The sequence below is a fragment of the Rattus norvegicus genome, chromosome 1 (genome assembly GCF_036323735.1).
Source record: "Rattus norvegicus strain BN/NHsdMcwi chromosome 1, GRCr8, whole genome shotgun sequence".
Classification (NCBI taxonomy): domain Eukaryota; kingdom Metazoa; phylum Chordata; class Mammalia; order Rodentia; family Muridae; genus Rattus; species Rattus norvegicus.
Window position 1 is genome coordinate 240,098,192 of NC_086019.1, and position 13,076 is coordinate 240,111,267.

Consider the following 13,076-nt stretch of genomic DNA (forward strand, 5'->3'; position numbering starts at 1 on the left):
CCATCCTCTGGTGCAGTACCTCTTGTTCAAACAAAGTCTCTCATTGGTCTGGACTTCACCAAGTCCAGGCTCACTAGCCTGTGAACACCAAGAACCTGCCTTTCTCCGCCTCCCGAATGCTGATGTTGTAAGCACCTGTCTGGTTACACAGTGCCTTTTCACAGTGTATATGTGCATGGGGTAGGTTGGCTGGCGTGATAGCTCAGGGGTTCGGAGCACTGTGACTCTTGCAGAGGACCTGGCCAGCTTAATTCCCAGTGCCCACATAATGGCTTACAAGCATTCATAACTCCTGTTCCATGACATGCCTTCTGGTCTCTGTGGGCACCAGGTGTACATATGTGTAGGCGAAAACACTAACGAAATATTTAAAGAGCTAAGAAAAACATATACATGGGTTTTCCATCGTTCATGCTTACAGGCTAGCCCCTTACTGATTGAGCCATCTCAGCCTCGTGTGTGTGTGTGTGTGTGTGTGTGTGTGTGTGTAGGTAGGCAGGCAGGCAGGCAGGCAGGCAGGCAGGCAGGCAGGCAGAGATTGATTGATTTCTTGCTGGCCTGGAACTATAAACCCTGGGCTGGTTTGGAACAGCAGTCCTCTGCTTCAGCCCCTCTAGTGGTAGGATTACAGGTGTGGGACACCATTCCTGGTTAGATTCCCCTTTTCAATGTCATGTGAATTATGTCTTTTAGATATTTGTAGTATTTTCTAAGCCATTTTATGCTTCCCTAATTTCTCCAAGGGTGCTCCTAGTGCCTCTGTTAATGAGTTCTATTGAGTGTGTCTATCATTTAGTTGCACAGTCTATTTTTTGGACTCTATGGTCAGAATCTCATGTTCTACTGGTTTTCTGCACAGAGGCAGCACATTTCTCTCTAGTGTGCTGATTCCGATATGCTTTTGCTGAGGAAGTAGGTGAGCATGTCTGTGAAGAATTACATGCCTAATGAATCCATCCATGTGAGGAACCCTGGGTGTAGGTAGTTGTAGCACAGAGGCCATTGGCTGGCTGTTTGGTTATGCAGTGACCTTTGCTTATTGGGTTCATAGGTCAGAGCATTGTTTACTATTTGAATAAATGAGATGTTTAATAACTACATTTTATGATAGCTGATATTTTCCTTTTGTTATTACTCTTATTTATTCTAATATTGAGTTAGATTTGAATGTTAGCCACTTAAGCAGAAACTTTGGAATAACCCAGTTATAGCAATGTTGTGTAACAACTTTAATGACGTTTTTCTTTTGAATTTGACGTCTCTTTTTCTTTTTGTCCCCACCCCCGGTCTATCAGGGAGTAACTATTCCCAGTCAGAGGCGCTATGTATATTATTATAGCTACCTGTTAAAGAATCACCTGGATTACAGACCAGTGGCACTGTTGTTTCACAAGATGATGTTTGAAACTATTCCAATGTTCAGTGGCGGAACTTGCAGTAAGTGATCTAAATTCTCATTCTTCTATGTGCTGAAAAAAATTTAAAACCATTTCTAAATGTGTACATAAAAATTTAGAAATAAATTTGCCAGGTTAAAACTTATATAGGAGTATATTTCTGAAGTTGGAATTAATTAGTTCAGTTGTTCAGCTCATTGGGTTGAGAGAGCTAACCCAGTAAATTTTGGTGTTCTTGAAGTCAGTTATATTGATGGGATAAATATTCCATGTTGCAAACACTAGACACAGTCTCTCTTCTGACGAAATAACTGAAGGATGCTCTAACAGGCCAGTGTAAGAATCGCCTCCAGCCATGATCAGGTCCTTCACTGAGGGGGACAAATGCTCACTGTCAAGGGGTCAGAGAAAGAGAGACTGTAGAGTGGGTAAACAGCCTCTGACTTGGCCATGCCATCTCCTGTCACAAGCTGAAGCATGTAGTCATGACAGGATGTCTGCTTGTAATTTCTCTTACCTTAGCAGCCATTCTCCTCACTTCAGTCTTGTTCTCCTTTGCTGCTGTTCTTGGCTAGCGTTCTTACTACAGAACTCTAGGAGTAAGAAGCCCAGTAACTGTACCCAAAGCAGCTACTTAGCGAAGGGGATGGACGTACGGGAAATGTATGGAGGGATTTTATGCAGCCCTGGAAGGCCAGGCTGCTCACTGTCTTTCTTCTGTGACAGTTTTTTGACATTGAACGTTTTAAGTGCCACCTGCGAGTCTTATACTTAAGATATTTTATTTGTATTTTCAACATAATGTCCTAGTATCATGAGATGTCATTTACTAGAATCCCTTTACAGATGTTTGTAATTTGTCAGTGATTTTAGTCTTTCACCTCCATGAAATACTTAGGCAAATTAACCTGTTCTCTTTAAAATCATATACAGAGAAAGTCAATTTCTTTTTTTTTTTAAAGATTTATTTATTTATTATATGTAAGTACACTGTAGCTGTCTTCAGACACACCAGAAGAGGGCATCGGATCTCTTTACAGATGGTTGTGAGCCACCATGTGGTTGCTGGGAATTGAACTCATGACCTCTGGAAGAGCAGTCGGGTGCTCTTAACCACTGAGCCATCTCTCCAGCCCAAAAGTCAATTTCTTGAAGTTGTCTATCTTTGTCAGATAGGTGTGATTGCCCATGGGTAAGATAACTTTGTTAAAGGCTTCTAAATCAGAATATAAATCATATAGCTTGTTGGAAAGTTATAAGGAACTTTCATACTGATTAATATTAGTATAATAATTAGTATTAATATTAGTAGAATTTTTAAAACATGAGTTCAAGGCACTGAACTAATGGAAGCAATTGGCTAGGAACGTTACTAGGTTCAGTGAGAAGGAAAAAGGATGAGAACTCGTGTTCTTCCTATAGTTTAGGTATCGATAGAAGAGCCAGACATTGGCTGAGTGGAGGTCATGCAGCAAGCTCTGCTCAGGAATCTTACTAGGTACCAACCTTTGGTCAGTTCTCCTCTGCCTCTCTGGCTGAACTGTTTTGTTTGGCTTTTAGTCACACAACGTTATGTTTACATCTCTAGACTTAAAAAATATTGACCAGTAAATTCTTCTTAATCTTTTAAATTTTCTAGTTACCTCTTTATGTGCTGGGATTTAATGCTGTATATTGAAGTTACATTAAAATACACTCATTTATATGCATAAATTATAACTACTATGTTCACAAAAAGGTTTTAGAAAGAAACTTAATTTCATGAAGAAAGCCTCATTGGAGAATGTGTGCAGTGTGGTTGTCGTTAAGCGTGAAGGAATATTACAGACAGTGGGATAAGGTGAGGCAAGCACGGTGAAGAACAGGACACGAAGTAGAAGATCTGATTGGCTGTTACAGGATCTCGAATGCACGTAATAGACTTGGAATATTGGTGTCACAATGATCCTAGGGACTTGAGCCATGTTTTAAGGACAGCTCTGTATTTTATAGAATGCTGTGATGTAGGAGGGGGGAGTACAGCTAGCTATGTGACCTGGCAGATGCGCTAGAGCAGGAAATATGCTTTGTTTGAGATTTCTTTAGTTGTTCGTATCCAAAGATTTTGTTCTCGTTTTGATCTTACTCAGGTGGATGATTCATAGAATGGAGGTGAAACGTGCATTTGACTTTTGGAGATACAAACATCACTTTGGCTTTAAAGTTGTTTTAAATCTAATGAAAACAAGGTGCTCGTGAAGATCTGCAGTGGGGCTGCAGCTCTGTCTCAGTGGCCTAGTGCTTGAGGAGAGAGAGCTGGAGTGCACAGGAGGACCATCGGTCTCCAGCTCTGGATTCTCAGGAGGTCGATACTTGTTGGATGCGACTGTCGACTCAGGTCTAGGACAGGTCATGTCTGTTTGAGGGAAGCGTCAGGAACAAGGCAGCAATTTAGCCTTTAGTGTGCTGTGTTAAGGAAATGGTGAAGACTGAGGAAGAGGATGGGTAAATTGGGTTGAGGAGGAAGAGGAGGCATCCGTAAAACAGATAAAACTAAGGATGCAGTGTATAGTGTCTTCTGCAGAGGCGGGGGCTGGCAGCGTTGGTCTTCTTGACTATCTTTTCCTAAGTGACAAGAGAGAAAGAGCTGCTGTGAAATAGAAATGACCTGTTGGCTTCTCTGTCAGGATGCGCTCTCATCCTGGTTTGTCAGAGCCAGGTCCTGTCATTTCTTCAGAACGTAGTTACCATAGCAGAAGTCACACTTCAGATCCATGTCTCAGAAGTCTTAGCATTTTGATGTTAGGACTTCCATCCCAGTGAGGAACTCACGGTATATAGGAGGCCATTTTTCTCAGTGGCTGCTGTTTATTCATGACTGTACACTACAGCTGAGGACATTGTCAGGGAAGGATGCCATTACCAGGCAACTTATAAAAGGAAGCACTTAATTGGGACTTGCTTAGACTTTCAGAGGATCAGTCCATTATCAGCCTGGCAGAAAGCATGGCAGCGCACAGGCAGACACTGTGCTGAGAGCTCTACATCTGCAGGAAGCAAAAACAGAAACGTTGGGCCTGGCTTGATCTTTTGAAGCCCAAAGTCCACCTCTTAAAGACATATTTCCCTTAAAAAGTTAAACCTACTTCAGCAAAGCCACACCTCCTCTCTCAAGTAGTGCCATTCCCTGATGACCAGGCTTTCAAATCTATGAGCCTTATGATGGCCACTCTCTGACAGACCACCACAGATACCAAGTTAAAGTCATTCAATACTCCCACCCCCACCCCAAAGACACACCGAGGGTGGAGCCCAGAATCTTGTGCACAGGGCAAGTACTCCATTACCAAGCCTGTGCCCCAGCCTGTCATAATCTACATCACTCTCAGCACCACTGTCCTCCAGGCCGCTATTAGTATGGCCCGTGTAAATGGCTCAACTTCTGTCCTAATCCAAAGCACCACAGTTCACACTCAGCCAGTAAGCAGTGGCCAGGCTAATTATTTCAGCTTGTTTTTAGGGGCCTTCTAAGAACTGTGGATTTGTAATTCGCTTGTCAGTTGCTCATGATAATTATTCAATGTATGTATGTATGTGTATACCTTAGGTGTTGTTTAGATGAAATCCAAATTATACAGTCAGTTTTCTTTTTAAATCCTAAAATCAGTAGTACTAAATTCTGAGCTAGTAGAATAATTCAGTAATAAGATTATCAGGCTTTTCATCCTGATAGTTTTTACCAGAGTTTTGAAAACACACTTTGTTCATTTGTCTCATATGACATCCCACTTATGTATAAAGCCTAATAAAGTGTCTCATTCCACTTGGAAATTGTAGTCAAAGAAGGGAAATGTATTGACAGGTTCCTGATGGAATGTTTCTCCTCTTTGGGATGGGTTTCATGATAAGTGTCTTGTAAATCCATGTCAGAATTGTAAATCCATGAACCCCTTATTCTCTTACAGAGGACCTTATTTTACATGAGATGCTGCAGTAGGGCCTTTATATGCTAAATGTATAAACCATTATGTTTTTATGACTTAGATTGGCTTGCTTTGCACATTGTCTGAGTCTTGGTTCACATTGATAACAATCCACTTTTTATCTTCAAAGAAATAACACACACACACACACACACACACACACACACACACACACCCTTTAGGTTTTTGTTTGTTCATTCGTTTGTTTTTGAGAAAAATATTTATTTGGGGGAGTAAGTCTTTTCTGTGGGGATCCCCCAGCCCATGTTTATAGAAGACATCTATCTGGCAAGGGCCCCACACCCTTTTAACCTACTTACTGGTCTCCTGTTTTTCTCTAGCTATAAGTGATTTTGAATACATTTTAGAAATAAAACTTCTTTTCATTGCCACATCTTTAACCATCTTTTGGTTGACTTGCTAATCAAAATCATGATGATGTTTGTGAAACTATACTTAAACAGTAATTTTAAAACAGACCTAGATTGCAACCAAATAATTGTTGATGAGAGCAGTGTTTAAGAGAGAAAAAAGTTTCTGTTGTAGTTTTCCCTTGGTGCCTGCTGCATTTCCTGTAGACATCTCCGGTATTTCGTTCTATTTCTCATGATTGTGACTTTGTAAATGTGGGCTCTTACACCCATGTGCATATGGGCGGCACACATTAGGCTCAGCGGGTTTCTCAAAAAGCAAAACCACAGAGGCCATGAAGTTGAGGGGGAAACTGAGGGGGGGGGGTGTATCCAGGAAGAGTTAGAGGGAGAAGTAGGAAGTGAATTGGATCAAAATTCACTGAATGCTTAATCTGAAATTCTCAAGGAATTAAAAAAATAATGTTAAAAACTATGTGGGGCTAGGTGGCAGTGGCACGTGCTTTTAAAAGTGCCGGCACTTGTGAGGCAGAGGCAGGGAGATCTCCATGAGTTGGAGGCCAGCCTGACTAGTTCCAGGACAGCCAGGGCTAAGCAGAAAAACCCTGTCTTAAAAAACCAAAACCAAACCAACCAAACACACAGAAACTTGTAGACTGGAGGTGAAAAGAGTGATGGTCAGTATTTTATATTTCTATAGTATAAAGGCTTAGGCTTATAGAGCTTATTAATATTTTTCATCTTTATGCAGTTCACAAAAGTCCCAGGAAATTGTTTATTTTATGCCTAAAGTAAGTTGTGATGAGTCTTTTGCGTTATGTTAATGTAAAGCTTTGATATTAATATGTTGCTAGAGTGTAGTCTTGGAATTACTGTTTATGAAGTAGCAATTGATTTTCATATGTGTAATAGAACTTTATTAAGGGTTCAAGTTGAAGAGGTCCTTACTTGGATTTTATTTTACTTATTTTATTTCTACTGATTTGTTTTAGATAAGCAGTCAGTGTGAAGAATTTTGTGTATATTTCTGATACTTTATCATTAAAACAGTTTGTGATAATTTGTGTGTTGAAGACATTTCTTGTGGAGTGACCGTCTGTATGTACCCATGTAGATCCCCAGTTTGTGGTCTGCCAGCTAAAGGTGAAGATCTACTCCTCCAACTCAGGACCCACGCGGCGGGAGGACAAGCTCATGTACTTTGAGTTCCCTCAGCCATTGCCTGTGTGTGGTGACATCAAAGTAGAGTTCTTCCACAAACAGAACAAGATGCTCAAAAAGGTCTGTACTTCAGTTCCTCTGTGTAGAAATAGCCATTCCTTCATGAGTAACCACAGCCCTTTTGCTTAGTGCCTTTGGTTAGGAGATTAGTTTGTAAGGAGAGCCTTTCTCTGCCATCCGCTGCGCTGATTCCTGCTTTGCTAACCATGCACACTCTGCTATTGTGGCCGAGCCGAGACTGTAAGCAGAGCCGCCTACCCCAACCTCGGGGTCAGCTCTCTGCTTTGTTCTGTGATCTTATGCGACACAAGCCATGTTTCACCCGATTAGGTTTATGTTTCTTGAGACTATAGACTATTTTATATTTTGTTTCCCCATATTTACTGAGTAAGTTTAGACAGTATTACTTAGTTGAAAGAAATAGCTATGAAGAAGAAATAATTAAAACAAAGCGGGGGAGGCTGATAGGTTAAACATCCATGTTTAGGATTGCTGAGGCCTGAGACAGACTTGAGAAAAGGCAAAAGCTCGGCTGTAGCGCCCTTGGTGTGAACATTTGTCCTTGGTTAGTATCCTTAGTTGAGTGTGAACATGAAAATGAGCCTTAAGGTGTAGAAGGCTTAGCTGGTAACAGAGGAAGAGCAACTATTTCAAAAATTAAGTATTTGGTTTTTTTCTCTCTCCTAGTTTGTTTGTTTGTTTGAGACTGGGTTCTCTGTGTAGTGCTAGCTGTCTTGGACTTGCTTTGTAGACAAGGCTGGTCTCCAGCTCAGAGATTACCTGCCTCTATATCCTGAGTTCTGGAATTGAAGGTGTATGCTGTCACTGCCCGATATCTCCGACTTCTTATCAGACCCTGGCTCACATACAGTTGTGTATGTGCGCGCACGCGAGCAGTGGATACGCCTTTTCCGTCCTTGTCATCTTTTGTCAGTGTTTGTTTGGAGACAGACTCTTACTTTGTAGCCCAAGCTGGTCTAGAACTCACTAAGTGGCCCGGGTAAAGCAGTCTTTTCACCTTAACTTCCCAAGTGCTGTGATCATAGGCATGAAGCACCTCTCTTGGCTTTATATTGTTTGTAAAAATAGATAATTACCTCAGTGTCTCCTTGTAGTTTTAGAGATGTGCTGTTTCTTACTCCTGATCTCTGAAGATTGGATACTTATAATATATTTATATATCTTAGATTACATTCCATAAATTTCCATTTATTATAGCTTTTCCTTACTAATTACATGCCTGTTCTGATTTAAATAAAAACAGTTTTAGAAAATCAGTGCACATCAGTGAGCCACATTTTGTAAGTTTAAATAATATTATCTTGTTTTCCTCTAAGTAAAATACAATTGCCAACTGAACAACATTAAAATAATTGAGATCAATAAGGTTTTAAAAAGGCTGAATACACGTCTCAGCAGTTAGGAGCCCTGGTTCCTAGCAGGGGGAGAGGGGATGGGATAGGGGTTTCTAGAGGACCCAGGTTTGATTCTCAGCACCTATATGTTGCCTTACAGTTATCTGTAACACCAGTCTTGGGGGATCTGAATCCCTCTCTGGCTTCCACGGGCACTGGGCATATCTGGGCAAAACTAAAGTTGTCATAGGGAACTTAGTCTAAAGTTTCTAGGGCTTCGGTTGTTAGTTTCTAGGGCTTTGGTTGTAATGACACCTGATCTTTGTTTATATCTATATACATATAAACTCAGAACATTTTTAAAATTCCGTATTAGAATAGGAAATAGTTTTCTTAGGATTTGGGATCCATCCCATATACAGTCACCAAATCCAGTCACTATTGCAGGTGCCAAGAAGTGCATGCTGACAGGGGCCTGATATAGCTGTCTCCTGAGAGGCTCTGGCAGAGCCTGACAAATACAGAGCTGGATGCTTGCAGCCAACCATTGGACTAAGCAGGGTTCCCCAATGGAGCAGTTAGAGATATGAAGGAGCTGAAGGGGTTGCAACCCCATAGGAAGAACAAAATATCAACCATCCAGACCCGCACAGAGATCCCAGGGACTAAACCGCCAACCAAAGATAGACAGACCCATGTCTCCAGCTGCATATGTAGCAGAGGATGGCCTTGTTGGGCATCAGTGGGAGTGGAGGCCCTTGGTCTTGTGAAGGCTCGATGCCCCAGTGTAGGGGAATGCCAGAGCAGGGAGGTAGGAAGGAGTGGGTGGGTGGGAGAGCACCCTCTTAGGAGCAGGGGGAGAGGGAATGGGAAAGGGGGTTTCTTGAGGGGAAACCAGGAAAGGGGATAACATTTGAAATGTAAATAAAGAAAATATCTAATAAAAGAAAAGATAAAAGAGATAAAAGTAAGATAACAGAGTTTACATGATTATTTTTTATTCATAACATAACTTAGTGAATAAGAATATTCCACAAGGTGTTTGCCTTCATTTTAGAATATGGTTTATATGTTGACTATTTGTGGTACATTTTTAAATAAGTGAAATACATCTTTCATTTCTTTCTTTTCTTTGTAGGACAAAATGTTTCACTTTTGGGTAAATACGTTCTTCATACCAGGACCAGAGGAAACCTCAGAAAAAGTGGAAAATGGAAGTCTTTGTGATCAGGAAATCGATAGCATTTGTAGTATAGAGCGTGCGGATAATGACAAGGAGTATCTTGTGCTCACCCTGACAAAAAATGATCTTGACAAAGCAAACAAAGACAAGGCCAACCGATACTTCTCTCCAAATTTTAAGGTCAGTTAAAAGCATTCTGGGGTGGGAGGGTGTGTTTTCTTCTGACTGAAGGTGAAGACCTAGGGTTGTTGTAGTGTTGTTTAGTGTGTACTCCCGAGAGGTTATGCAGCCTTTCCTTTCTGCTCATGAGTCCACTTATTCTCTCGCTATTTCTTCTCTCCCTCACCACCTTGAGTCTTCCCCTTTAAATTCTTTTTTCTTTCTTTTTTTTTTTCCCTTTTTTTTTTTTTTTTTTTTTTTTTTTTTTGGGTTCTTTTTTTTCGGAGCTGGGGACCGAACCCAGGGCCTTGGGCTTCCTAGGTAAGCGCTCTACCACTGAGCTAAATCCCCAGCCCTAAATTCTTTTTTCATTCTGTTGTATTTCTTTTATTCACATGTAACAAACTCAACTATAGATTATATTATTATAACATAATAACAATGCTAATAAAAATAGAGAATGACATTCACATGTTAAGTGAACTTAGACCTAATTAATATTTCAATGCCTTTGGATCTCGAGTATGTTTTTAAGTTGCCTTTAGAATCCTCATTTTTCATTTTTTCCTTTTCCACAAATTGATATTCCTATCAGCCATCCGCTTTCTGATTTTTTTAGGTAGGGTCTTGGTATAATGGGCACAGGCTGGGCTTGAACTGCCATGTCTCTGCCTCAGCCTCATCTGGCAACTATTTGCTTTTAAAATGTATTCCTCTCTAGTAAACATTACTGTTTTAATGTTTCTCCGGCAATGTACGTCAGTGCTTGCCTAACATGAGTGATGCTGAGTTCAACACCAAGTACTACAAAACAATCAATAAAACAGTACAGTGTAGAAAAGTTACTGTAGATAAAGACTGTTTTCATTGTCACTGAACAAACAGATAGATCAAGGTAAGTGCTGTGAAGCCGGCAGCCGGCAAAGGCGGTCTGGTCAGGTGGGTGGTGGGTGTGTAGAGAGGGCGAGCACAGAGTGAAGTGAGCACACTTACACCTGTGAGCTGTGCACAGCTTGCAGAGCAGCTATTTGGACAACAGAGGAAGAGTAGATAAGAGAATTGAGGCATGCGTGAACTTGGTACCTCTCTGTGGCATTCAGAAGTCATTTCTACTGAGTCGCAGGGACCCGGTCTTGGTGTGAAGGTGTGGGGTGCCGAGCACAGAGAAGATGTGGTCGGAGTTGGCTTTAACCGTCCACCTCACTTCCTGAGTCGAGCCTGGACCGAGAACTAGGGAGAGGCAGCGGGCTCGAAGTGGCAGGGAGAGACAATGTGAGCCTGATGGGTAGTGCACATAGAAGGCGGGCTCACGCAATGGCAGGAGCAGTGCTGAATGAGTAACTCACTTGGACGGGGATTCTTAAAGCAAGGGTCAGTTATGAGAACAACTGAAAATGACCTGAATAATGGAAAAGAAAGTGTAGATCTCCTGTCAACTGTTCACCAGAGATTGTCCTTTAGCATGTTGCCTGGACTTCTGGGTTTTTGTTGTTTCTTTTAAAATGGAAGTACTTAAGGAGTGACTAACAGTGACTGCAGCATGGAAAGGCCACTGGTCCATCTGCGGACCACTAAGTGGTCTGTTAGCTTCCTCCATTCTCTCTAGAGGAAGATTTTAGAGCTAGTTGATCTTGTATACATGATTATTAATCAGTATTGTGTGTGTCACTAGTGTAAACATGGAGTTGTTTCAGAGATTGTAAGAGAAATGCTTTTGAAACGTAAGCACTTGTAAATTGAATTTTGTGTTTAGTGAGTCCATTGCCTTCAGTTTGCACTTTTATAGAATTATACAGTGCTTATAGCTGATGTGGTTTAAAAATAGCTCTCAACTCATCAGTGTGTCTTTTGAGTGCACAGTAGGCAGTTTTAAGGTCAATTGAAAAGCAGTGCCCTTCAGAATTCATTTTGTTATAGTACTTTAAGTAAATCTGCAAAGCAGGATGCCATTCTAATTGTTCACTTTCCTCTTAAACTGTCTTTCTCTAGGTGAAATTATACTTTACAAAAACAGTAGAGGAACCATCAAATCCAGAGGCTAGCAGTTCAACTTCTGTGACTCCAGACGTTAGTGACAATGAACCTGATCATTATAGATATTCTGACACCACTGACTCTGATCCAGAGAATGAACCTTTTGATGAAGATCAGCATTCACAAATTACAAAAGTCTGATTTTTTTTTTCTTATCAAGAGGGATAAAATACCAAGAAAAAAAACTTGAATAAACTGAAATGGACCTTTTTTTTTTTTTTTTTAATGGCAATAGGACATTGTGTCAGATTGCAGTTATAGGAACAATTCTCTTCTCCTGACCAATCTTGTTTCACCCTATACATCCACAGGGTTTTGACACTTGTTGTCCAGTTAAAAAAGGTTGTGTAGCTGTGTCATGTATATACCTTTTTGTGTCAAAAGGACATTTAAAATTCAATTAGGATAAATAAAAGATGGCACTTTCCCATTTTATTCCAGTTTTATAAAACGTGGAGACAGACCGATGTGTATACGTAGGAGTTTTTCCTTTATTTTCTGTCACCAGCTGAAGTGGCTGAAAAGCTCTGATTCCCAGGTTCACGTCCTACCCCTTTGCATTTGTGGCAACAGATAAGTTTGCAGTTGGCTAAGAGAGGTTTCTGCAGGGTTTTGCTACATTCTAATGCATGTACTTGGGTTGGGAATAAAGGGAGTGCTCAGAAAGGAGCGTTCTAGCTGGCTCTGGACCACACATCTCCGGCTCTTTAGTGCTCCTTTCTTTAGCATGTTCCACTTACTAATCTGCACATCCGGGAGATGGCCACTGTCCTGCTGTCTGTCTGTGCGTTTTAAAGAGCATATTGGTGCTAGAAAAGGCAGCTAGAGTGAGTACATTTGTATTGGGGTACAGGAATGAACCATCTACAGCATCTTAAGAATCCACAAATGAAGGGATATAAAAATAAAGTGGTCATAGATAAGAGACACAGCAACAGTCACTTAACCATACAAATGTCGAGGCTTTCAACGAAGAACGGGCTGGAAACAGAAGATTTGACAATGATTTACTCAGTAAGCTTTCTCAGTTGTAATGACTGCTCCATCTCCTATGTAATCAAGGCCAGTGCTAAGAGTCAGATGCTATTAGTCCCTACATCAGTCAACAACTTACATTTATTTTTATTAATTTTCAATCATATACCTACTGTGGATGCTTCGTGTGCTGGCTGCCAGTTTCTTTTTCTCATTAAATATTTTTTAATTCTTCACAGGAAATTTCAACTTGAGATTCAACAGTAAGCAGGTTTTTTTTTTTTCCTAGAGATTGATGATGCGTCCTCAGTCCAGTGGCTGTCAGATGTCCCGCCCTTTTGACCTTACACATTCTATTACAATGAGTTTTGCAGTTTTGCACATTTTTTTAAATGTCATTAACTGTTAGGGAATTTTAC

At 40.8% G+C, this 13,076-nt stretch overlaps 1 protein-coding gene across 1 annotated transcript in view; it reads left to right on the plus strand.

Moving 5' to 3' along the window:
• The window catches only part of Pten (phosphatase and tensin homolog), a 66,624-nt gene extending 54,485 nt beyond the window's left edge, over window positions 1-12,139 (plus strand). Inside the window, exons 6-9 of the mRNA NM_031606.2 lie at window positions 1,296-1,437; window positions 6,845-7,011; window positions 9,445-9,669; window positions 11,638-12,139. Of these exons, the coding sequence (NP_113794.1) occupies window positions 1,296-1,437; window positions 6,845-7,011; window positions 9,445-9,669; window positions 11,638-11,823 (720 nt within the window). The 3' untranslated portion in view covers window positions 11,824-12,139. The remainder of the gene's footprint in view (window positions 1-1,295; window positions 1,438-6,844; window positions 7,012-9,444; window positions 9,670-11,637) is intronic.
• The last annotated feature ends 937 nt before the right edge of the window (window positions 12,140-13,076 follow it).